This window comes from Eutrema salsugineum, unplaced genomic scaffold (genome assembly GCF_000478725.1).
Source record: "Eutrema salsugineum unplaced genomic scaffold, Eutsalg1_0 scaffold_7, whole genome shotgun sequence".
In the NCBI taxonomy this organism is placed as follows: Eukaryota; Viridiplantae; Streptophyta; class Magnoliopsida; order Brassicales; family Brassicaceae; genus Eutrema; species Eutrema salsugineum.
The window spans coordinates 7,352,417-7,376,690 of NW_006256486.1; the positions used below are offsets into that span (position 1 = coordinate 7,352,417).

The 24,274-nt window shown below is 37.9% G+C and overlaps 4 protein-coding genes and 3 pseudogenes across 4 annotated transcripts; 1 reads left to right on the plus strand and 6 right to left on the minus strand.

Moving 5' to 3' along the window:
• Positions 1–4,796: 4,796 nt before the first annotated feature.
• LOC18010625 (dof zinc finger protein DOF1.6) lies at positions 4,797–5,703 on the minus strand. The gene has a single exon (XM_006393487.2). It carries the CDS (start codon positions 5,659–5,661, stop codon positions 4,993–4,995), a length of 669 nt encoding a protein of 222 aa, XP_006393549.1. The 5' UTR covers positions 5,662–5,703; the 3' UTR covers positions 4,797–4,992.
• A 2,277-nt stretch (positions 5,704–7,980) lies between these two features.
• LOC18010616 (transmembrane protein 147) lies at positions 7,981–9,895 on the plus strand. Its single transcript, XM_006393488.2, has 6 exons — positions 7,981–8,208; positions 8,404–8,473; positions 8,570–8,629; positions 8,912–9,026; positions 9,260–9,375; positions 9,469–9,895. Exons 1-6 carry the CDS (start codon positions 8,132–8,134, stop codon positions 9,715–9,717), a joined length of 687 nt encoding a protein of 228 aa, XP_006393550.1. The 5' UTR covers positions 7,981–8,131; the 3' UTR covers positions 9,718–9,895.
• A 211-nt stretch (positions 9,896–10,106) lies between these two features.
• Positions 10,107–11,016, minus strand: LOC112083031 (annotated as a pseudogene).
• A 124-nt stretch (positions 11,017–11,140) lies between these two features.
• LOC18010647 (MATH domain and coiled-coil domain-containing protein At2g05410) lies at positions 11,141–11,836 on the minus strand. The gene is made up of 3 exons (XM_024150754.1): positions 11,730–11,836; positions 11,453–11,613; positions 11,141–11,370 (listed from the first exon to the last, which is right to left on the minus strand). Exons 1-3 carry the CDS (start codon positions 11,834–11,836, stop codon positions 11,141–11,143), a joined length of 498 nt encoding a protein of 165 aa, XP_024006522.1.
• Positions 11,837–13,191: 1,355 nt separating this feature from the next.
• LOC18010762 lies at positions 13,192–14,187 on the minus strand (annotated as a pseudogene).
• Positions 14,188–14,256: 69 nt separating this feature from the next.
• On the minus strand, positions 14,257–15,115 carry LOC18010763 (annotated as a pseudogene).
• A 7,931-nt stretch (positions 15,116–23,046) lies between these two features.
• On the minus strand, positions 23,047–23,759 carry LOC18010546 (BTB/POZ domain-containing protein At5g48510). Its single transcript, XM_006393492.2, is given in 2 exon segments — positions 23,047–23,526; positions 23,622–23,759. Coding segments are annotated over 2 exon segments (600 nt in total). The 3' UTR covers positions 23,047–23,064.
• Positions 23,760–24,274: the final 515 nt, after the last annotated feature.

Genomic DNA, 24,274 nt, shown 5'->3' on the forward strand with positions numbered 1-24,274 from the left:
GAGCTTTGGATCTGGAGGCTTTGGATTCTGGGCACCACCATGACCCCGACCTCCGTGCTCACCTCAACCAACACCACGACCGCCAGCAGTCGAACTCCCAACCTGAGGCACCTTCCGGCCTACCCGGTTGATCAGCGGAAGATTATCCATTTCGTCTTCTTCCTCATGACGATGAGAGTTCGTGTGCACCGAACTAGCCACCGGCGAAGAACTTTCCAGGAGCTCATCACCGCGATTCTCACGAGAACCAGATTCGGTTTCAGACTCAACCGAAATTCCTTCGAAAATGTCTGCCATTGCAAAGCGCGAAGGATTGAGGAAAATAAGAATGAAAGGAGAAGCGAAATCGGAGGAATCTGGAAAAAAAGAAAGATTAAGGTCACAGCGATCCAACAAAATCAGAGGAGAGAAAAATAAAGAATAATTTTCTGAAATTTTGTCTCGGAAAAGCAAAAGTGAGAAGAAAGAAGAAGAAGAAGACTTAAATAGAAAAGGGGAAGGAGAAACGACCAGTCAAGACTGAAACAGTTGACATTTGGCAAAGCGGTGCGAAACCGAGCAAAACCCTATTGATGAAGCCACTTCGGTGCCGTCCTCAAGAAGTGCAAAACTAAAAAAAATAGCAAAAACGTCTCTTCATGTCTGCGCATGCCAACCACGCGCGGAAAGCCCAAGGGTTTCCGCGGGAAACTTACATTGTTTTCCCGCCCAACTCTAGAACGCAAAGAGTCTGCCCTAATCCTATCATAGCACCGAGCTGTGATACACCAGCATACGATGTGTCGAACTAATCAAAATCATGGACTTCGGCGCATTTGACACTCTATCATACACCGAATTGGAGGGATTGTTGGAGGTGGGTTTAGTACCCCGAATCAGCTAGGCACATCTTGGATTAAGGCCCATTGACCAAATCAACAGAGAATCAAACCAAAGTCAACGAATCCAGTCAGCGTGGCTCCGCTTAATCGTCATCATCACGACGCCGATCTACAGTGAGTGGAACTGAGCAGAAGCTGACACGTGAAGGAGCAGTTCGCCTACAGTGACCTATCTACGCAGATAGCTCGGCGACGAGCTCATCATCATTCACCGCGGAGTGGTTTGAACGCACGGCTCGAGACGCCATACCCGCGAGATGTGCTGAAGCTGCCACGTCATCCCGGTTTGGTGGAAACTTGCTTTCCAACCTCCGCTATAAATACTTCCCACGGATCATTTATGGAGAAGATCCGAAATTTATTACACTCTCTCTACTTGTAACTCTATTTCTCTCTAAAACCGAGCTATCTGTAATTCAGTGTTTAGAACGCCGAACTGACACTTTTCAGAACTTAGTTCGAAATTCTAAACGTCTATTTTTCAGGACTTAGTTTGAAATTCTAAACGTCTATTTCATCAATACAAAGGACACGGTTCTTACCTACCTTTTATTCCTTGTTAAAGTCAAATCTTTTCTATATTACCAAAATCTCACCCCTTTTACATCTTAATCATCTCGTAAACATTTTTTTTAGATCAACACTTCTCATGTCAAAGTCACTCGAACTATCATTCTCGGTATTGCCTTCTCAACCGTGATCCTCAGGACGAATCACGACTAATGGGAAATATTTGATTTCACCAAAACATAGCCCTCTCTTTCGTTGAAGATGAAGAGATTTGTTGTGATATACTCGGTACGGAAAAGTTATTAGTTCTATACGTCAACTCCCTTATTAATCTAGAGAGCATAAACAAGATTACGTAGAAATCATCCTAAACATCGTTAATTATAATAAAAAGAAAAATCTACATGACGCTGCATTTGAGTGTTATTTTAAGAAGGAATAGTAATAAGTAAAAATAAACGTTCAGATGCATCGTCGCTAAGACATTTTAAATGTTTTGTATTTTGTTATTTATAACAATTTTTTCTTCTGTTCCTTTTATTCATTTGTTAATTTTTATTTTTGGTCAACTTAGTCATTTGTTAATCAACAATAGAAATCATATACTTTCATATTTTGCTTTTAGTTCGGGGAATAAAAAAAAATAGAGGAGCATAATAATAATTGATGTAGGGAGAAGCCGGGAGAAGTCACAACACACATGCTTAGAGGCAATGATGTGAAAAGCCACAAATTGAGCAACGGCATCATAGTTGTGTAATTATGGACATATTAAACAAAATGTTGGGTCGTTTGATCATTATAGGCAAATTTGGATCATTATAGATAAACATCTTTCGTGGATCTAAGTTTCTTTTTGTTTTGCAAATGATTCAAATATCATGATGACGCTAGTTTTTTGACAATTGAAGGTCAATAAAACCCACTTCCAATATTGAATGGAAACTAAAGTATAAAAGTATACTTAAACAGGAATTTTTCACCAGGCTGGATCAAATAGATTGCTTACATATTAAAACTGCTAAGTGCTAAGCAAGCTAGTCATTTTGCTTTTAGTAAATTATTTGGAGGAAAGTTTGGTGTGAACAAGGTTTATAGAAGTTAAACGAAAAGCGTATGCATAATTTAAACTGGAAACCTTTTTGTTTTTGTTTTTTATTTACATTATTAAAATACTTAGAACGATTCAGAAATTCAAAGTAGAGATACAAATTTTACATACAAAGTATCAAACGGATAGAGGCCAGCACGCTGCCACGCCATGCTAAATTTAAATTAGAAACTAAGTAAACGTATCGCATTGCATCAGGCAGTTAACTGTATTTCCTGCTTTTGCTTTTTATGTGAATACCAAGTTTCTAAATGTAGTTAGATTTGGGAAAAACAATTCTAGATGAGATTTTATTGACTAGTAAAGACTGCATTGCTTTTTCAAGCTACAATATATGTTCCTATAATTTTACAGTTGACTACATGTGATCAAAGAACGGAATGCTTGAATATCAGACTAAGATAAAAAGGAGAGATTGAAAATGCAAGTCATAAAGTTGTTTATTTCCCGAGTTCTTCACTCTTAAAGGTTTAAATTTTCCCTTGTATAAAATTGTCCTTTTGTCCAACCGCCAACGTATCTACAAGTCTTTATACATTAAAATTAAATTATACAGTAGAAAATGCATATCAAATTGATGAGGTTTCAAAAAATGGCAAAGAAAATGGAGCTCTGCTCATAGAATTAAGTGGCCACATCAACAACAAAATTACAAAGATCTATGTGCTCACTCGTGAGGTGGAGAAGAAGGGTGCAATGTAGTTGGTGATAGGAAATATTCAATCGCCGGTCTGTAAAATATTCAATGAATCTCAAGCTATTCTGGTAATTCTATCAAACAAAGCATCATAGGAACACTATCAAGTCATATGAAAGACTTATCAAAGGTACAACATCGATAGAACAGATCGTTTAAACAATCTAACATATGCAATCCATCAAGCAGAAGTGCAGAACATATCAAACCAATTAAAAAGAAATCTCTAAATTCTGAAGCATAATAATGCATGATGAAAGATATTGAATTTTTTTTTTTGGATATTAATGTCACCACTGATTTTACTTTCAGAAGTAACTTTGAGGTTAGGACTGGTTAATCGAATATTTGTTTTATTACGAATGGCCTATTAACAACAGATAGAGAAAAAACATAAATGAAAAATTATTATAAGAGAGATACCGTAAGATGTTACAATAATTCCAAACCTATCACACTAAGATTAAAATTCCAAAAGTAGCACAAATTATATGTGAAAAATAGTTCTTTACCTTAAATGATTTACAAATAAAAAATCATGTCTAGGCTTCCTTTTTTATTTAGGGTTTAGATTTCTCCTATTTAGAAGAGGGTTTGAGTCATTTTAATGTTGACTTTGTGATGTTTTTGAAATTTAAATTAAAGGTGCTATGTTTGGTACAAAAACTTTAAAATGTGCCATTTTAGAGATTTGTTTAAATTCTAATGATTATGTAATTCTTTTATAAACGCAAAGTTAATTTGTTGTAAGAGTAACAAATTGAGCGGGTAAAAAGAATCAGTATATATCTCAGTTGATTTAAGCTAAGCACCAGCCAATATGTTACTGATATGTGGACTGATGTGGACATCACATTCCCTCTTTCAAAAAGCCTAAAAAAAAAAGATATCAGTAAGAGTGAAGTTACTATAATATTTGACTAACCATCAAATGGAGCTAATTACGCTTTGACTTAGCAATGTTGAATGATTTATGTACGTTAAAGTTTTATTAGTTGGTAACAAACCTGAGCATCATTTTCTCTGTCCTTGGGTCATAATGTTGTTACCATCCATATTCAGCACAGTTTGTTTTTGGCTTTTGACCACAGCAGGGGACTATGCGACAATATCTATTAGCTATAATCGCTAGACTCGATTGTAAAGTTTTTAGCATTCTTATTGAGTGTTTCGTATACTTAACACTAGACTCACATGACTTGAAATGCCAAATCTTTTACACTGCAAATGAACAATGTTGTTGTTGATGTTTATCTATAATAAAAACAAAATTAAGTTCAACGCAATTTCCTCATTTCAAAGATGTAGCAACAGAGTATCTCTTACTACTTCTGCAACAGTACTTCTGTACTATTTTTTTCCTTTTTGGACCCATATGACTTTACCATTGACTCACATTTAAAAAATATTGGAGCCAATTCATCTTTTTTTTATATTTTTTTTATCTTTTCTTAGTTTCAACAAATTAGGATCAGTAAGTTTTTAACTAACAAATTCAAAATAAGAAATAATTTCTTTCTTTGTCTTATCATCAGTTTGCTACTCTAAATCCATTCCAATATGTTCATCACAGAAACAGAGTATTTACAAACCGCCATTGTTGGACCTTAAAAAGTAAAAAAAAATACATTTTCTTATCTGTTTAATTTGCTTCTTTGGGTTCTTTGCTCTTCTCTCTATGACTCTATCCCATCCCACTTGGAAAAAAACAAACAGAAAATTCCAAAAAGAAACAAACCAAAAACAGAAAACAGAGGAAGAAGACAACAAGAATCAAGAAACGGTTTTCTTCTTTACTTAACATCGTTGCCTTGAATTGAGATCTCAAGACCAGGCCAAATCAAACTGTCCCCACTTTTGCCTTCAGTACCCCCGATCTGCCACGTGTCACCACCATCCACCACCGGAATCTCTCCTCCAGCGCCTCCTCCTCCTCCAAGATACCCAATACTCATCTCCTCCAACCCGTACCCGAACCCGAACCCGTAATCCAACCCGTTTCCCAAAGCCAAAAACGCTCCTTCGCCCTGCCCACCCAACAGAGACGCGAAGCTTCCGTAACCTGAAATTACATTACTACCCTCCGTCGTGGCGGTTCCTTGCTTTACCACCGGTTCCGACTCGTGAGTCGTTGTGGTGACGACGGAAGAAGAGCAAGAAGAGGAGGAAGAAGCAGTAGTGGCGGAGGAGGCGGAGAAAGAGCGGTTGCGTTTGGAAGAGCTCCGGCGAGTTCCACCGCCGATGGGGACGTCGCGGAGTGTACCACCTTGAGTCCAGTAACGGCGGCAAGATTTGCAGAAGTAACGAGGCTGCAAGAGGTTGTAGTTGTTGTAGTAACAGAACTTGGTGTTGATGGAGTTGCAGCGAGGACAAGACAGAGGCTCTGCAAGATTCGGCGGTGGGTACGCCGCCGTTGAGCCCTGAACTCTTCCGGGTCGGGTCTGGGTTGATTCCGACGGCATGAGTTTGAGAGATAATGAGGAAAACGAGAGAGAGGGGAGAGAGAGAAGCGAAAGGGAAAGAGAGAGAGAGAAGCGAAAGGGAAAGAGAGAGAGAAGCGAAAGGGAAAGAGAGAGAGAAGCGAAAGAGAAGGGGATGTTGTGAGAGTGGTGATGTGGGTTTTTTAGAGGCTTAGACCATCCAATCATGAATTTGTGTTTTTGAGTTTTCAAAACTCATTTGGAAATCGAAAATTTAGAATTGTTTTTCTTTTGTTAAAAATGAATAAATCGGTTACATATGATATGACAGTCGATTTTTCTCCTTTTTTTTGTGGGGATTGTGCTGCAAGAGACTACTGAACTAGTATTTAAGAAAGTTTATATGCACTACACAGGATAGCTCTGCGCTGAAAATGTCTGATTAAGATCTACATAATTTAAATTGTGGGGTATTATGCGGTTTTAGTTGTTTATAAGAGAAAACAATAATCATCCTTCCTATATTTGCGAAGTAATTAGTCCATAGAGATCCATAATCAGACGCTCGTCTGAATTGAGGTGCTTCAACTTTTAACATGTCACGCAATTATTAATAATGTTCCGAGACTGTGTTCTTCTTCTGTATCCTTTAGATAGTTTTTTTTTTGGTAGAATGTTAAGATTTATACCATTTTCGAATTTTTTACAGAAAACAGAGATACAACGAAGAAAACAGATTAACTAATACTACAGAAAATAACGAAAACGACAAGAATACAGCAGACACGCAAGGGAATGAATCCCATTAGAGAGAAAAAAGTTAAAAACCGAGCAAATCTGATGGAGAAAACACCAATCGCACGCTAAGAAACGTGGACCATCTCGGTTTTGTCGCAACTCAAAGAGCTGGAGTTCTCATCGTTGTTGTCACGAGCTTTCTCCTGAAGCCCGTCCTCAAAACCTTCGAGAAAAAAGCCTACAGCTTCTCCGAGAACAACGAGATCTCCGGAATGCATTATGAACTAACTGGCAATTGGTGACTAGGGAATCCAAGGGCTATCGGAGAGTCGCCTCCGAACACCATTCCCGCAGACCGAAGACTCGAAGGGAACCAACTCCCACAATTGCAAGGTAGTCGTAACAACAAACCGGCGCCTCTATTTCACCACCTGATTTGCTCCACCGTCTTCTCCGAACCACAGTCGGAGCCATCTCTAACCGAAAACCAAAAACTCTAACGAGAACCTGCCAATCCAAGCCGGGAGACAAACACACACTGCCGATGAACCAAGGCCACACCGATGGAAGACGGCACCAGAGCTTCACCGTCGAGACGAGAGAGAGCATCTGCCGAGCCACCCGTCAAAGCCACCGCAAAGGACACCGCCGGTGGAGCTGCGCAAACCAGAACAAGCTACGACCACCACTCTGAGACCAGCCACTAGATCAGAACTGCCGCGACACCTTAGCCGGAGAATGAACCCGTCCTCAAGGTTCAAAAGCACTGCCGCCGGAATCAAGGAAGACCGATCTACAAACGCCACCACTCCGCCAAGAAAAAAAAAATAAAAACAAACACCACGAGGCTTTGGAGGGTCTTAAATCGGGAGGAGGCGAAGCACGTCACTCCACCACCGAGAAAAGTCAGAGTCCACGCCGCCGGTCACGAGGACTCACTGAGGAGAGCCGAGGAAACCGTCGGAAGGAAAAACGCCGACCACCGAGGGAGAGAGAGAAAACGCCGAGACAAAAAACGAGGCGGACGAGGAGAAGAAACCCACCACGATAGAAGGCTTCCTTCCTCCACCGCAGAGTCCAGCGACGCCGCTGAATCTGTGCCACCGTCGTGCGAGGAGCCACCGACGAAAGCCGTCACTTCACCAAAACACCAACACCGACGGAAACCAGATCTGAAGGAGAAAACAAGAGGGAACAAGAGAGACACCAGAGGAGGGCCGGCGCCAGTGCTGAGGAAGCCACCAGCGCCGGAAACGCGGCCAGATCTAAAGGAGAAGCTGGGCGGCGGCTCGAGAAGAAGAGAGAGGACCCTTAGATAGTTAGATGTGTGTATTTTCTGTTACATTAGAGAGATTTATAGAATAAATCCTTAGAAGAAATTTTCTTTGACATTACTTGTATCCGTAACTACTTATCCTGGCTGAAAGTTTTTCTAACATCTCTCTAGTCACAAGTCTTTTTTTCTTAAGCCTAAAAGTATATATATATATATTTAAGCAAGCTTGTGGTTTAATTTTCTGAGACTCGTAAATATAATTAACTACTATTGGGCCATAATTTGATGCTTAAACGGCCCAATAAAGAATGACCCATTAAGATTCCGTTATTCTTTTTGGCATATTTGTTTTTGTTAATTTCATCGAGTTTTCAGATTTCAGAACTAAGAAGTAAGACCAAACCACCTCTTCAATTTCATATCTTCACGGTCGTCGTCGTCGTCGTCGTCGTCGTCACTGCGTCGCCGGACCTGTAGCTGCTCCTTTGGTGGTGGACGATGACGCTTTTTCACTTCTTCAACTGTGCGATTCTCACATTCGGCCCTCACGCCGTCTACTACTCCGCCACTCCGTTGTATGCACAACCCCTTCTTTCTCCGCCTTCTTTCTCGATCTGATTTCAAAATTGCTATGGGTTTTGATTTACACATACCAAATCTAGATCCTCTAAATTATCGATTACCTCTAAACTTCATGATCTAGATTAGTTTCTTCGCGGAATTAAGGTTTTATGTTTAGGCGTAGTTTGTAATCGGAAGTGAATCTGCAGATCTGAATATGACACTCTTGGAACCTCCGTGAAGGCTGCTGTTGTTTACCTTGCTACAGCATTGGTTAAGGTTAGTCAGCAGTAACAATCTTTGGGCAACCTTGATTTGTATCTGAATCGCTTTGCTTTTCGTTTTGCTAAAGCTGATTTCTTATTTCCATGGCAGCTTGTTTGTTTGGCAACTTTTCTGCAAGTATCTGAGACTGAAGTATTTGACCCATATCAGGTATTTTCTCTTGAAGCCAAAGACTCACACTTTCTTTACGAGTTCGTTGTTTATTTGTCTGTTGAAAGGAGATAAATTTGTCATCTTTCAAGCTACTCCCATGGAAAATGTTAAATCATTAGTGTCTTCTAACATACCTTTTTCTTGGTCAATTGTTGCATTTCCTTCTTCTTTGAAGTTGGTGATTTAATTGTTCGACTGTATAGATGCACACTGTTGACTTTTTTTTCCGCTATCAGTTGTATTATTGACTAATCATGGGTCCAATCTCCCTTGTATCAGGAAGCACTTAAAGCAATGATTGGCTTCATAGATGTTGCTGGCCTTTATTATGCGCTTGCTCAGCTGACACACAGAAACATCTCCCAAAATCATAAGTTTCAAGCTGTTGGCCTTGGTAAGTGGAATTAGCTTAGGCTGTGACATTCTGAAAATATGTTACAAAATCGATGAAAATGATGGTGGACTTGGAGTTAGTGTGTTCCTAAAAAAAACCTCCTTTCATGATTTCCGGTAGAGAAGTTTCATGACTACTTTCGAATGATATATAAACTGGAACTGAATGATTGTTTGCACCACGGAATATTTATCAACTGTGACATAAAAGTGTGTTCTTGCTTTTTGTTTCAGGATGGGCATTTGCGGATTCTGTTTTGCACAGGTTGGCACCTCTTTGGGTTGGTGCTCGAGGACTGGAGTTCACTTGGGATTATGTCTTGCAAGGGCTTGAAGCCAATGCTAATCTGGTACATAGTTACATACCAATCTTAACTTCTATAAAAGATTCATCTGTAAATTGTTTCTTACTTCCATCTAAACGTGTGTGTGTCAAAACTCAGGTGTTCACGATATCCTTAGCGGCGCTAGGTTCATTGATGTGGCTACGCAAGAACAAGCCAAAGACTCTGATCCCCATCATATACACGTGTGCTGTGATCATCGCTACAATGCCTTCAATCACAAGCTACCTAAGGAGAGTGATGGGATGGCATTTCCCGAAAGTTGTAGGGTTTGAGCTATTGACTTCTCTGGTAATGGCTTTCATCAGTTGCCAACTCTTCATCCTCTGTCAGAGACCGTCTTTGTGATTCCACTTCCAAGCGAGACCAGAGACAGTTCAACTGCTCTTAGGCAGAGAGCTTTTTTTTAATCGGTAACTCTTGCGACGTACTTGCCTTTCTTTGACTCTGTTCCATGAAACTTTGATCTTTATTTGTAGAAGAATATTGAACTATTATCTTTTCAAAAAGTTATTGATTTGGGCAGACAAATATTTGTTATAATATATGGAAAACAAAAGGACTGAATTGAAAAATAAGTTCAGAGAAAGCTTTAGGCAATGTCATCAATATTCATATCAGATTGAATTAATAGCAAATTTTGTCTAATATATGAAAAATGAAAAAGTGCTTACAAACCAAAAAGGAAAATAAAATAAATCACATAGATGATTAAGTAATTATGGTTATGAGTTATTCTAGTATTGAAAAATGACTTTCTTCGCAACTGCCTTCACTATCTTCACTGTCAGATTCGGATTGTTGTTAGCGAACAACTCTAACTCTTTAGAATCAGCAATCACCTTGAAATTCGTTATGATAAAAGCCAAGGCAGCAACCTCGAGGTCTCTTTCGTTCGGAATCAAAGAGAACTTATAAACGTCAAGAGCATTCGTCAAACTCAGTGAAGTGATAAGCTCGTTTCTGCAAAGATCACGTAAATGCATGATCTCGTATTTGTGAGCTGCGACAAAGAGTAATTGAACATTTTGTTTCCCTTTCGCTGATAGCTTGGAGCCGTCACTATAGATAAACTCAACTAAAGCCTCTACTTCTTCATGTTTCATCTCCGAGAGAGTGATTGTCTCTAGCTTAGTTGAAGCCTTGAACTCGTCTGATTCAAGCATCAATCTAAACACCTCTGATCTTGCTGCCTGTTCAAATTCCCATATACATATACACATCAAAGGTGGTTTCAGTCTAGACAAAGCAACCCAATCAAATTTCTCTGACTAAAACCAGAATTCGAACCAAAACTAAAAACGAAATCATACAATGCCAAATATAAGATTATGACCGTTTTATTTTGAACACTAACACTATTCATAAACCAAAAATCCGAAACCCCTAATCAAAATCCAGATTGAACACCCTAAAAGCAACAGTGAACATAAGCATTTAAAAAAACTTTCGTTTAGTGCATAGGATTATGATGAATAAGTAGTAAGAATGAGTATAGAGACCAGAACAAGTTTGTAGGCGGAGATATATGCCCCATCATCACTGTCCATTGCCCTAAGCCGTAAATCGCCTTGCCATTGCTTTTCCAGGATCTTAATTCTTAGCAAATCCACCCAAAAAAATCTCTCGGTTGGTCTGCGTAGCCATTTGTTTGTAGAAGAGTTTAGATTTGTAATCCAATGATTCGATGGTTAATTATATAGAGAATTATAAGACGGAAAATATCAATAAAACAGAATATCAACAAAACAACATGAACTTTTTGTATTTCTCATAATTTATTTCTGACCTGTGAAGGAAGAACTTGAAACCCATCTATGGTTTCCATTACTGGTGAAGATTCCTCAAATTTACCTACAACTTCAAGAACTTCAACTTTGACAGCAACTATGAGTTTTCCATTCACCAGAAATCCTTCTTTGTCATTAAGTTTGGTAAGGGTAATAATATTTCGATACCCCCAGGCAAGAGCGTTCTGATCATACCACTTTTGTTGAGATTCTGCAAAATCAAAGAACCTAGTTCATCTCTGATTAAAACATGGAAAGTGACATGTGATATACTCCAGTGGAGAAACAATCACCTTCATGGCGGGACAGTTTATCCGATAGCTGATTTACTATAGTAAATGAATATTTAGCGTGTATTCTCCATCCAACAGGCAAAATTTCAGAATTTGAAACGGCTAGAAACAGAGAGATATGATTAGCCATATCATTTCCCTTGGGATATGCCACAAGACGCCTGCAAGCAAAACCGTAAGAAAACTATCAGCAAAACGAAGAAATTTTAGGTTAAACTGTAAAACCTAAACTGGAAGAAAAAAAAAACATTAGTAAAACAACTTCTCTTCTTCTTACCATCTGCAGCTCCCAACCACAAATATATCAGAATATATTCTCTTAGATTGCAGAGAGGAGAAATTCTTAATCACCCAAGTGAACTTCTCATCAGGTTGATTCCCCATTGATCTTGAGAATGGCTCCTAAACAACCAAATTTGTAACTCAAATATTCAAACAACGTTATATCTTGAAAAAAATTATACTACACAATGCAACATCATCGTAAACAGATTTCTTCTTTCACAAGTTACCACATGTGACAAAACGAATAGAGTCAAAGGTAATGAAAGAGCAGAAAGAAATACGGACGAGATGGACGATGTACTCACACAAGTGCAGACGAGAGGAATACGATTGCTCTTCAACTCCTCATTCTAAACCCTAAACCCAGGAAATTTATATATTTTTTTTATAATAGATTCCTTTTCTTTTTTGTTCTGAAATAATGTTTTCTTTTATTATATTATTAAGTTATAAAAAGTAGCAATTAAAAAAGGAATAGAAAAGGATAGCTAAACCCAAATTGAACAAAAATAAAAATCCTTAGAGATCCCATAGCCCAATATCCGAGCAGTGGAAAGACCCCGAAAAATGCCAAGAAAAGGCATATTAATAACACTAGCATTGAAGGAATTAAGATATCGAAATTTGAATAACATTAGAAATTAAAATAATTGTCAATAGCCATCTTTGGGTTGGTGATGGAGGACTTGAAGCCAATCTTCTCTTCAAAAATAAAGATCCATCATCTGTATTTGGATTCTTACTTCCATCTAAACGTGTGTGTGTCAAAACTCAGGTGACGATATCTTTAGCCGCGCTAGGTTCGTTGATGTGGCTACGCAAGAACAAGCCAAAGACTCTGATTCTCATCATATACACGTGAATGCTTGATCATTAAGACAATGCCTTCAATCACAAGCTACCTAAGGAGAGTGATGGGATGACATTTCCCGAAAGTTGTAGGGTTTGAGCTGTTGACTTCTCTGGTAATGGCTTTCATAAGTTGTCAACTCTTCATCCTCTGTCAGAGACCGTCTTTGTGATTCCACTTCCAAGCGAGACCAGAGACAGCTCAACGGCTCTTAGGCAGAGAGCTTTTTGTTTATCGGTAACTCTTTGCGACGTACTTGCCTTTCTTTGTCTCTGCGAATGAAACTTTGATCTTATTTGTAGAAGAAATTCGAACCATCTTTTCAAAAAATTATTGATTTGGGCAGACGAAGCTATGTTATAATATAGGGAATAGAAATATATATTTTAGGCAATACATTACTCATATCAGATTGAATTAATAGCAAATTTTGTCTAATTGTACGAAAAAATGCTTACAAACCAAAAAGAAAAAAAATAAATAAATCACATAGATGATTAATGGTTATGAGTTATTCTAGTATTGAAAAATGACTTTTCTTCATTATTGCCTTCAATATCCTCAGGATAAGATCTGGATTTTCGTTACCAAACAACTCGAACTCTTAAGAATTAGCAATTATCTTAGAATTCTTTATGATAAAATCCAGGGCAGCAATCTCGAGGTCTCTGTCGTGCGGAATCAAAGAGAGCTTATAAACGCCAAGAGCATTCGTCAAACTCATAGAAGATATTAGCTCGTTTCTGCATAAATCCCGTAAATGCATGATCTCGTATTTGTGAGCTGCAATAAAGAGTGACTGAACATTTTGTTTCCCTTTCGCTGATAGCTTGGAGCCGTCACTATAGATGAACTCAACTAAAGCCTCTACTTCTTCATATTTCATCTCTGAGTGGGTTACTGTCTCTTAGCTTAGCCGAAGCCTTGAACTCGTCTGATTCAAACATCAATCTAAACACCTCTGATCTTGCTGCCTGTTCAAATTCCATACACAGATGTTTAAAAATTAGCATTCACGATTTCATATAGGTGTTTTCAATCTAGACAAAGCAACCCAATCAAATCCAAACTGAAATAATCACTTTAAAAACTTAAGTATACATATCTTAAGATAGATATATAGATTCGTTTTTTTCTATCCGAGAAACATCGAAAAAAGAAAAATAAAACCATTATGAAACTCTTTGAAAATTAAGGGTATATATTTGACTAAAACCAGAATTCGAACCAAAACTAAAAACAAAATCATACGATGCCAAATATTAGATTATGACTGTTTTATTTTGAACACAAAACAATATTTATAAACCAAAAAATCCGAAAACCCAAAAAGTCCTAATCAAAATCCGGATTGAACACCGTAAAAGCAACAGTGATTCAGTGAACATAAGCATTTCTAAAAACTTTTGTTTAATGCATATATAGGATTATGATAAGTAGGAATAATGAGTATAGAGACCAGAACAAGTTTGTGGGCGGAGATATATGCCCCATCATCACTGTCCATTGCCCTAAGCCGTAAATCGCCTTGCCATTGTTTTTCCAAGATCTTAGCAAATCCACCCAAAAATGTCTCTCGGTTGGTCTGTGTCGTAGCCATTGTTTTTGAGGAATTTAGAATTCTAATATAGTCATAGTCAAGAAACTGAACTATATTAAAGTGTTTTTCCTAATACTTAATTTTAAAACAGAATATCAATAAACAACAAGAAGTTGTGTATTTGTCATAATTTCTGACCTGTGAAGGAAGAACTTGAAACCCATCTACAGTTTCCATTACTGGTGAAGATTCCTCAAATTTACCTACAACTTCAAGAACATCAACTTTGACAACAATAATGAGTTTTCCATTCACCAGAAATCCTTCTCTGTCATTAAGTTCGGTAAGGGTAATCATTTCTTTCCACCCCCAGTCAGGACTCTTCTTATCAAACCAGTGTAGCGTTTCTGCAAAATCACAAAACATATTTCATTTTGGATTTCTGAATATCTCATATGAGATACTCCAGTAGATTTATCATCAGTGTTAACAACTAACAAGCCCTGAACAACGTATACATAAAAAAACCTTGTAAAAGCCCAAGACACAAATATAAAACTTTTCGGCGTTATTAAAACAAGAGAATCATTAAGAAGCAATCACCTCGAAGTTGGGACTGTTTATCCGAGAATTGATTAACTATAGTAAAGGAAAATTTAGCGTGTATTCTCCACCAAGCAGGCAAAATTTCAGAATTTGCAACAGCTAGAAACAGAGAGAAATGATTAGTTATATAATCTCCCTTGGGATAAGCAACAAGACGCCTGCAAGCAAAACCGTATAAAAACTATCAGCAGAACGAAGAAAAAATGTAGGTTATCCTGTAAAACCTAAACTGGAAGAAAAAATAATAATTAGAAAACAACTTCTCTTCTTCTTACCATCTGCAGCTACCACCCATGAATACATCAGAATATATTTTCTTTGATTACAAAGAGGAGAAATTCTTAATCACCCAAGTGAACTTCTTATCAGGTTGATTCTCCATTGATCTTGATGATGGCTCCTAAACAACCAAATTTGTAACTCAAATAATCAAACAACGATATCTATAAACAAAACCCAAAAAAAAAAATGAGACTACACTATGCAACAGCATCGTTAACAGATTTGTTCTTTCACAAGTTACCACTTGTGACAATACGAACAGAGTCAAAGGTAATGCAAGAGTAGAAAGAAATACAGACGAGAAGGACGATGTACTCAGAAAAGTGCAGACGAGGTGGACGATGTACTCAAAGAAGTGCAGATGAGAGGAATACGATTGTTTCAACTCTTCATTCTAAACCCTAAACCCACATAATTTATAATTTTTATAATATTTTTCGTTTCTTTTTTTGTTCTGAAATAATGTTTTCCTTTAATATTAAGTTATGAAAGGTAGCAATTAGCAAGCTCTCTCTCTCTTCTCTCACTCTTAATCTTTCAGAGAGAGAGGGCTATGTTCATATTTCCGTTTGATCGGATAATAAAATTCCGACATGTTCGGATCTTTGTTTCCGGTTTTAATCCGGTTTTATTTCCGACTTGGTTCGGATCTTTGTTTTGTTTTTGTTTTATATCCTTTTGCAGATCAAATTGAAACTTCTCAATTGTTTCGGAAGTCGTCTAATTCCGGTGGTTATGGTGGATTTGGTTAATCGATTGCTTAACTTCTCAGTCGTTGAGAGTAATTCCTCGTCTCTCCTTAAAGGATATATAGGGCGATGGTTTCTTCTCGACTGATTTGTTTAGAGGATGCAGTTGTTCAGATCATCATATGACGACTTGGGATTTCTCGTCGAGTTGTATGATTATCCTGATGAATATGATGGTCGGATCAATTGAGGTTTTCTTCTCGGATGATCCAAATCTCTTTTATTCCGGCGAACAAAAAAGGACCCAAAAGAGTACAATCGAAGTTCAAAAAGAGACGAAGATCTAGAAGTAGAGAAGGCTTCACTGAAGAAAGTGATAAGATATAGGAAAGTACATAATTCTCTCCCTGTAATTATGCTATAGTAATTCTCATATATTGTATTTCCTTTCTCTGTATCATGTCTCTCTGTATATATTCAGAGCTCACACTATATCAATAATATCATCGATTCTATATCTCTTGGTATCAGAGCAGCAATAGATTTAACCTATTTTTTTTCTAGCCGCCACTGTCCTTTCTCCTTCTTCTTCTTCTTTTTCTTCTTCTAATCTATGTTTCTTCTTCTTCTCTCTCATCATGACAGATCCCACAGCAGAAAGAACTGCAGTTTTTAATACTCAAGACCCACAATACACTCTCCTATCGGTGAACATGTCCAGTGTCACCAAGCTCACCGATGTCAACTACATCATGTGGAGCAGACAGGTTCGTGCACTCCTTGAAGGCCACGAACTCCAACACTTCATCGAGGATTCTGGTACTGTTCCTTCACCTACCGTTGTCATGAATGGCGTCTCGACACAGAATCCCGCATACACTCCTTGGCGACGACAAGATCCTCTTCTCTACAGCTCCATCATCGGTGCCATCTCTCAACCGATCCAACCGGTCATCTCCAGCGCCAACACAACCAAAGAAGTCTGGACCATGCTTGCAAAAACTTTCGGTAATTCATCTTGTGGTCACACCCGTCAATTACGCTTTCAGATCAAACACTGCATCAAAGGTACCAAGACAATTACAGAGTACCTGCGTTTCATCAAATCCAAAGCCGATGATCTGGCTCTTCTGGGTAAGCCAATGGATCAAGAGGACTTAACAGAAGATATTCTCGCTGGTCTGAGTGACGACTACAAAGCTGACATTGATGCAATCAATGGTCGCGATACCCCCATTTCTTTTACGGAACTTCATGAGCGACTATTAAATTGGGAAGCAATGATCCTCTGTTCTGAGCCTTCCTCCGTCCCACCAATCGTTGCAAATGCAACAAACACACGTCCCCGGCAAAATCAGAATCGCAATCAGACTCACAACACCAACTAGAATCGAGGACCTAACCGTTTCTCCAAGCCGTATTTGGGACGATGCCAAGCTTGCGGCATCCAAGGACACAGTGCAAAATACTGCCCCGATTTTCGCATCGTCAGAGGTTCCAGCACTCTACAACAACAGTGGTCTGCTCCACACCAATCCCAAACACCTTGGCGACCACCTCATGCGAGCAAAAGCGGGGTTGTTGTTTTCGTTTTACTAAGCTTCAGGTTTCAAATTTATAACCCTTAAATGTCTGCAAGTGCACAGATGTGCGCTGTAGTATTTAGTGTATCGATCCACAGAGACTTAGTTGTTTTAGTACGAATTCATGGCATGCTTAAATCAGATTAGAAATAAACAATTTGGGTTTTGGTTGTCACTAAATCTAAACTAGAAAGCTAAACAAGTAAAAGCAATTAAAAACGAAAGCGAATGAAAGCAAGTAATAAGCGATTAAACAAGAGCGAATGGAAGCAGATAATAAGCGAATGAAAAGTAAGGCTGTAAACAATGGAAAACAAACGTTGGGGCTCAAAGGGGTTTCACAGGGATTCATGTATTAAGCTATGCCAATTTTAAACAATTGATAAAGGTAATCAACTATGTATGTTCTAGAACTCGAGGCACGGAAGTATGAATAGCCTACTTTTGCAGCACCAAACAATTATCTCTCACAACCCTGATCAGTAGGTTTCCACTCTGATCCTGGAAGGGAGAAGATGCAATAGCAGAACAAGACTCATCAACATTCACAACTCAACTACAGGTAGGTTGCATATCTTTTGCCAAGTTTATCCAAAATTGCTCATTTGTTCCAAATTGCATATCTTTTGCCCAAGTTTCGTGTAAAATCTTTTGAAACTCTAAAACATTGAAAACACTTTGAAAACCATTGAAAACAGAGTTAAAACACCTGCATAAGACATAATTATGATCCACAAAAGTGGTCAAAATACGGTGTTATCACCACCTCACCAACAGCAAACATGGCAACCACGTGCTAATCCTGCGTTACTATCTGATTCGTCTACTTGGTTGGTCGATAGTGGCGCCTCTCATCATATGACATCAGACCTTGCGAACCTCTCTCTCCATACTCCGTATAATGGAGGCGATGATGTTCTTTTTGGAGATGACTCAGGACTCACTATTTCCCACACTGGTTCTTCCTCTCTTCCTTCTTATATTCGTCCTTCTTTTCTTAATAATGTTCTTTGTGTTCCATCTCTTGAAAAAGATTTAATCTCTGTTTTTCAACTATACAAAACTAATGGTGTTGCTGTGACTTTTACACCAACCTACTTTCAGGTGAGGGATTTACAAACGGGGGCTCTTCGTCTGGAAGGCAAGCCTAAAGACGGCATCTATGAGTGGCCGAAAACTCTAGCTTCTAAACCATCTCTTGCTTTTGCTTCTGTGGTGAAAACTAGTTTATCGGACTGGCATTCTCGTTTAGGCCATCCTGCTTTACCTATTCTTCAAAAAGTAGTTTCAACTTTTGATTTACCGCTTTTTTCAAATGTTTTAATGGCTCAGCCATGCACTGCTTGTTCAGTTAATAAAACTCATAAGTTACCTTTCAAAGATTCATCGTTAAAATCTTTTCATCCTTTGCATATTGTATTTTCTGATGTGTGGACATCTCCACTTATTTCAGTAGATGGCTTTAAGTATTACATAATTTTTGTAGATCATTTTATTCGTTATATTTGGTTATATCCATTAAAAAGAAAATCACAAGTTTTAGAAGTTTTTACAAGATTCAAAGTATTGGTTGAAAATCAATTTCAAGCCAAACTTCGAACTCTTTATACGGATAATGGGGGTGAATATATTAGACTTACAAGTTTTCTCTCTAGTCAAGGTATTTCTCATATGACAAGTCCCCCCATACACCGGAACACAATGGCATTTCTGAGCGTCGACATCGTCATATTGTTGAAATGGGTCTTGCTCTTATGTCCCATGCATCTATACCTAAGTCATATTGGACTTACGCATTTGCGACTGCCGTATATTTAATAAATCGAATGCTCACACCTGTGCTATCTTTTTCCACTCCATTTCAACAATTGCATGGGCACTCACCAAATTTTCATAAATTACGAGTTTTTGGTTGTTTATGTTTTCCATGGTAACGTCCGTATACAACACATAAATTAGATAATAGATCCAGTCCGTGTGTTTTTCTTAGTTATTCACCAAATCAAAGTGCATATTTCTGTCTTGATCGAAAAACATCACGAATTTATATTTCTCGCCATGTTGTGTTCCATGAATCAATATTTCCTTTTGCTTCTAACACTTGTAAAATTGAGCAGCTTGAACACAGTGATTCAAGTCCACCTACGTATCCGCCTGTCTCCATCATTCGACCTGCCGTACCGGTTAAAACTACTGCACCACTACCAGTTGATCCACCAGCACCAGTTTCACCTCAAATACCACCAAACGTCACTGCCATAGACACTTCTACTTCAACATCAACCACTGCTCCTCAAGCTCCAAATGATCATCATTCACCTCCACCGGCACTAGCCCTTGTTCTCGTGCCAGCTCCTCCACCATGGCTCAAAGACATAAGAGGTTTGACAGCTAGATGTCAACGCCCTGGTCACTTAGATGAAGGGTCATCTTTTTCAACGAATCCAGTAGGTTGAGCCATGTATACTTCATCCTCTAGACGACCTTGTAGGAATGCTGTGTTGACATCTAGCTGTCAAACCTCTTTCTCTTATTTGGTATTCTGTTTGCTTGAGGGCAAGCAAATGCTAAGTCTGGGGGAGTTGATATATCATGGTTTTTAACCATGGTATAGGTCTTATTTATAAAGTCTTTTTAGTGTTTTTTGAGTCTTTTGGAGTCTTTACAGGTCTTAGGTACGTTTGGAGGTTAACTGGAGATTTTGGAGCACTTTGGAGCTAAATCAGGATCAAATTCGCGAAGGACGAATCATGTGCATTGGTGGCGCTCGACACCATGGAGAGTGACGCTCGACACTTGCCAAAGAAATAAGGAAACACGATTTTGTTTCCTGTTTGAAGAAGGAGTTGGGCCCAGAAGTTTCCAGAGAAGCCCAATACGTGTTTTAGAGATATAAATAGGGTTTTTAGTCTCTTTTGAACCTAACCTTAGATTTTTGAGCAAGACAACTTTGTGCTTTAGGCTTTTTGCGATTTTGAGAGCTTGGGGAGACAAGTCTGAAGTCTGTTCGTTTAGAGAGAAGATTTCAAACCCCTTTATTTATTTAATTCATCTTCTTCTTATTGCAATCTATTAAATCATGTTTATTGTTTCAATATCCATGTCTGAGTAGTTAGCCTGTTAGGTTTAGGGTTCTCAATAAGGTTTTCTCTGAATGTTTGATTAATTAATTAAGTTAGGGTTCATATATGTTAGTTCTTCACCATAAGTTGTTCTTAAAGCTAATTCTGGACTGATCACCTAGAACTTAGATCTTAGGTTGCTTAATTGACACGGAAGTGTAATTGAATAACTGGAAAGAACCTAGGGTGAGCAAATTAGCTATTCGCAAAGGAATTTGGTTTAGATACTTTGTAAACATATCGAACTTGAGCATTAAGGCTGGTTTAAATCTGTAGGATTTACAAAGGAATTTGGAATTCTATGATTTTAACTTAGATAATTCTCATAACGGAAGTTGGTTAATTATAATTCTGTGATTCGAGTTCAAGAACCGTGCTTAAACCTAAACCCTGACTAATCGATTGATCTGCATTCATTGATTTCTTGAGAAACGCTTTAAGCCTAATATCTTACAAACCGTTTCTACTGCTGCTTAGTTTATTTCTGTTGCATCGCTATTAATTTCTTATACTTCTGCTTAGCGTAATTCGATTTCTAATAGGTTTATTGAGTGATCTCTTGTCTCTGTGGTTCGACCCTTGTAATACCACAACTTCATATCTGTGCTCTTGCAGAATAGTTTAAGGATTAAACTTTGAGCAGATCAGTGCTTAGCTGGAGACTTGATGCTGATAACGTGGGATTGTTATAGGATCAGTGGTGTGTGGAGTTTTTTATACGGTTGCCAAAAGGTGTTAGCATCGGCAGGTGTGGTGGAAGCAGGCTATGAGGTGTTTGGTCAGAGCGTAGTGCTGCTCAAGAATGCTTTGCCAAAAATTTACCAGGTTCTTAGAGTTCTTAGAGAGCAAGGTCTAATCTTGGCTGCGCTACTCAGCCTCTCAGCATTCTTTTCTATGGCAGAGACGTCCATTACCACACTGTGGCTGTGGAAGGTAAAATCATGTCTTTCGTTTGATTTGATTGGGAATTCCTTCTTTTCTGTGATTTAGTGATGGTAATGCTGAAAAAAATGTAGAACGCTGTTAGGTTTGTTTGATCTTTGTATTCTCTATAATGGGGACGAAAACCTTGATTTTGAGACAACGAGATTTATTAGGCAATAATATGTTGTTTTAGTTAGGAAACTTGAAACTTCCATGGATTTAAGATTCTTTAAAGGAAGAAGCAATTGTGAGATGTTTTTCCTGGTTGTTTTTTAGAGTGCGTTGTGTCACCTCCTGTCTCTTGTCTGATTGGTTTTACAATATTGCTGCTCTATTTGCGGTTGATCGCAGGTTCGTGAATTGGCTGAAAAAGAGCCAGAGAATGGTGTATTCAGAATGCTCCGGAGTGACGTTACCAGATTCTTGACGACTATACTTATTGGAACTATGTCTCTTAACACCATCAGTACTGCTTTTTTATCCTTGATGCAATTTGTCGTTAGAGGATTGCTTGAAATATGCTCTTATTTGAGGTCTTGTGGTTGGTCTTAGTGTTGTGAATATTGTGGCAACTGCCCTCGTCACCGAAGCAGCAACAGCTCTATGTGGGGAAGCTAGTGTTAGTGCAGCCACTGGAGTGATGACAGTAAGTATAATTATTTCAATACTTTTTCATATCTGTTAAATTTAATTCCTTTAGTTTGGTTTAGTACTACGCTTCTTCCGTTTTTGTGTGGGTATTCTTTGATCAGCATCATTGCTCTCTAAGTTTTCATTCTTGAATGACTGTACAGGTGGCTATATTACTCCTGACTGAGATCTCTCCAAAAAGTGTTGCTGTCCACAATGCTCAAGAAGTTGCAAGGATTGTGGTAAGTTTGAATTATTTGGCATGGGTTCACTTAACAAACTCTATGTGGATACGGACACCCAATTGCTTTGCTCATTTTGACCTTCTGATAGGAAATAGCTTAACTGTTCAACTATTTCAATAAAGGAAAACATGACTTATGTTGTCTTGACTGTGCATCTAGGTCAGACCAGTAGCGTGGCTTTCCTCAGACAACTATATCAAGGTCCAAGGATTAGTCAAACCCATTTTTGTTCATTTAGTCATTATTTTGTATGTTTTTAACCAAAAATTATATATTTCATTTTAAAAAAAAAATCATCTCATGCAATATGTAATATAAAGTGGTTTCTATAATATATTTTGGTTCAAAGTTAATTCTCAATAAAATAAATTTGCAAAAAAAATTATTATATTTTATTCTAAAGAACCCCAAAATGAAGTTTAGGATTGGAAGATAAAAAAAAACATGGAGTTCATCACTGTTTAAAAAAAATTAAAAATTAAAAAAAAAAACCAATAAACCCAAAGAGAGGTTCAGGGTTGGAAATGCTCTTACTTACTAAATGATTTTAGCTTGCACATAATGTGGATCCGTTAGCTAGTGATAAGTTAAAGGTGTCACTAAACTGATATTTAATTTTTTTTTTTTACATAATTATGAGTTTCGTCATGTTTTGGAAACAAGAAGTGGAAAAAAAAAACAGATTTATGGTTTGTCAAAGTAAACAAGAAAAGCAACACCGTGATTCTTCTACCATCGGTGATGTCAGTATCAAGGAGCCGAGCAGACCGGTAAACAAAAGATTTAAAATTTAAATTGGACCATATTTATTTTCTGAAAGCAACAAGTGCAACCACAACTAATGACATCGGTGATGTCAGTACTCGTCGATACTTGTCGGACAGAGAGAAGCCTTCATTATTTCCACAGAGAGATTTGGGTTATTGGTGACGAACAACTTGAATTCATCAGAGCTAGCAATCATACTTATTTTCCTTATAATATAGTTGAAGGCTGCATCGTTGAGGACTTTGTCAAAAGGGATTTGGGCGAGCTCAAGGAACTCAAGAGCATTCGACGAATTCAGAGAAGATATAAGCTCGTCTCTGCATAGGTCCCGTAGATGCAAAATCTCATATTTGTCAGCCACAAGATAGAGTGATCTAACGTGTTGCTTCACTTTCTCCGAAAGCATAGAGCCATCACTATACATAAACTCAACTAAAGCTTCTAACCCTTCTTGTGTCATCTCTGAGAGTGTGACCGTCTCCACCGGGTTAGCCGAAGTCTTAACCTCATCTGATTCCAAAATCTTCTTGAAAACCTCTGATCTTGATCCCTATTTAAATTGCAAACATATATGTTACGTAAAGCTCATGAATAAATGATGATCAATAAGACAGAGGATTATAGGAAGAAGAAGAAGAAGAAAACCAGGACTAGTTTGTGGGCGGATAAAGCTGAACCCTCGTCACTGTCCTTTGCCTTGAGCCGTACGTCAACTTGTCATTGCTCTTCCAAGGCCTTTGCAAATCCACCCGAGAAACGTTATTTGTTGGTTTGAGTTGCCATAACTATAACACAACATTGATTTGTTCAGGTAAATGATCGAAGGTTGAATATATAGAGAACCAAAAAACGACGGTCCAAATGACTTCTTTTTTTTACATTTTCTCCTCTTTCATTTTCGAGGACTTTGGAAATGGAGGAGCTGCAACTACTCAATGAGTACATTGAAACTCCCAAATCCGAATGTATTCAAATAATTCAATGCGTTTCTCTCTTGGGAAACCAAACGGATACTAAGCAATCGGCGTACGTGTTTTGGAGATAGGATATTGTTTGTGAGGATTGAGTTATGGGTTTTAATTTTATTTTTATAATTTAAGATATATATTCATTAATCAAAATATTAATTCAACTTTAATTTGATTTATCTATATATGTACAAAAATATGCAACAACAAAAATTATATGAATATTTAATTAAATTTGTCAAGAATTTTAAAATTAATTTAAAACGTTAAACAAGAGTTGCATGTATCTCACCAACGACAACGAGCATTAAATTACAGTTCTTGACAAAT

What these genes read in the sequence shown, in the direction of transcription:
- LOC18010625 (XM_006393487.2), bottom strand. Translation starts at nt 5,661, where the DNA reads ATGCCGTCGGAATCAACCCAGACCCGACCCGGAAGAGTTCAGGGCTCA.
- LOC18010616 (XM_006393488.2), top strand. Translation starts at nt 8,132, where the DNA reads ATGACGCTTTTTCACTTCTTCAACTGTGCGATTCTCACATTCGGCCCT. An exon ending in TTGCTACAGCATTGGTTAAG is followed by an intron (nt 8,474 to 8,569) that starts GTTAGTCAGCAG and finishes TTTCCATGGCAG; the next exon opens with CTTGTTTGTTTGGCAACTTT. An exon ending in TTGAAGCCAATGCTAATCTG is followed by an intron (nt 9,376 to 9,468) that starts GTACATAGTTAC and finishes GTCAAAACTCAG; the next exon opens with GTGTTCACGATATCCTTAGC.
- LOC18010647 (XM_024150754.1), bottom strand. Translation starts at nt 11,836, where the DNA reads ATGGGGAATCAACCTGATGAGAAGTTCACTTGGGTGATTAAGAATTTC. An exon ending in GTGGTTGGGAGCTGCAGATG is followed by an intron (nt 11,614 to 11,729) that starts GTAAGAAGAAGA and finishes TTTTGCTTGCAG; the next exon opens with GCGTCTTGTGGCATATCCCA. An exon ending in TAAACTGTCCCGCCATGAAG is followed by an intron (nt 11,371 to 11,452) that starts GTGATTGTTTCT and finishes TTGATTTTGCAG; the next exon opens with AATCTCAACAAAAGTGGTAT.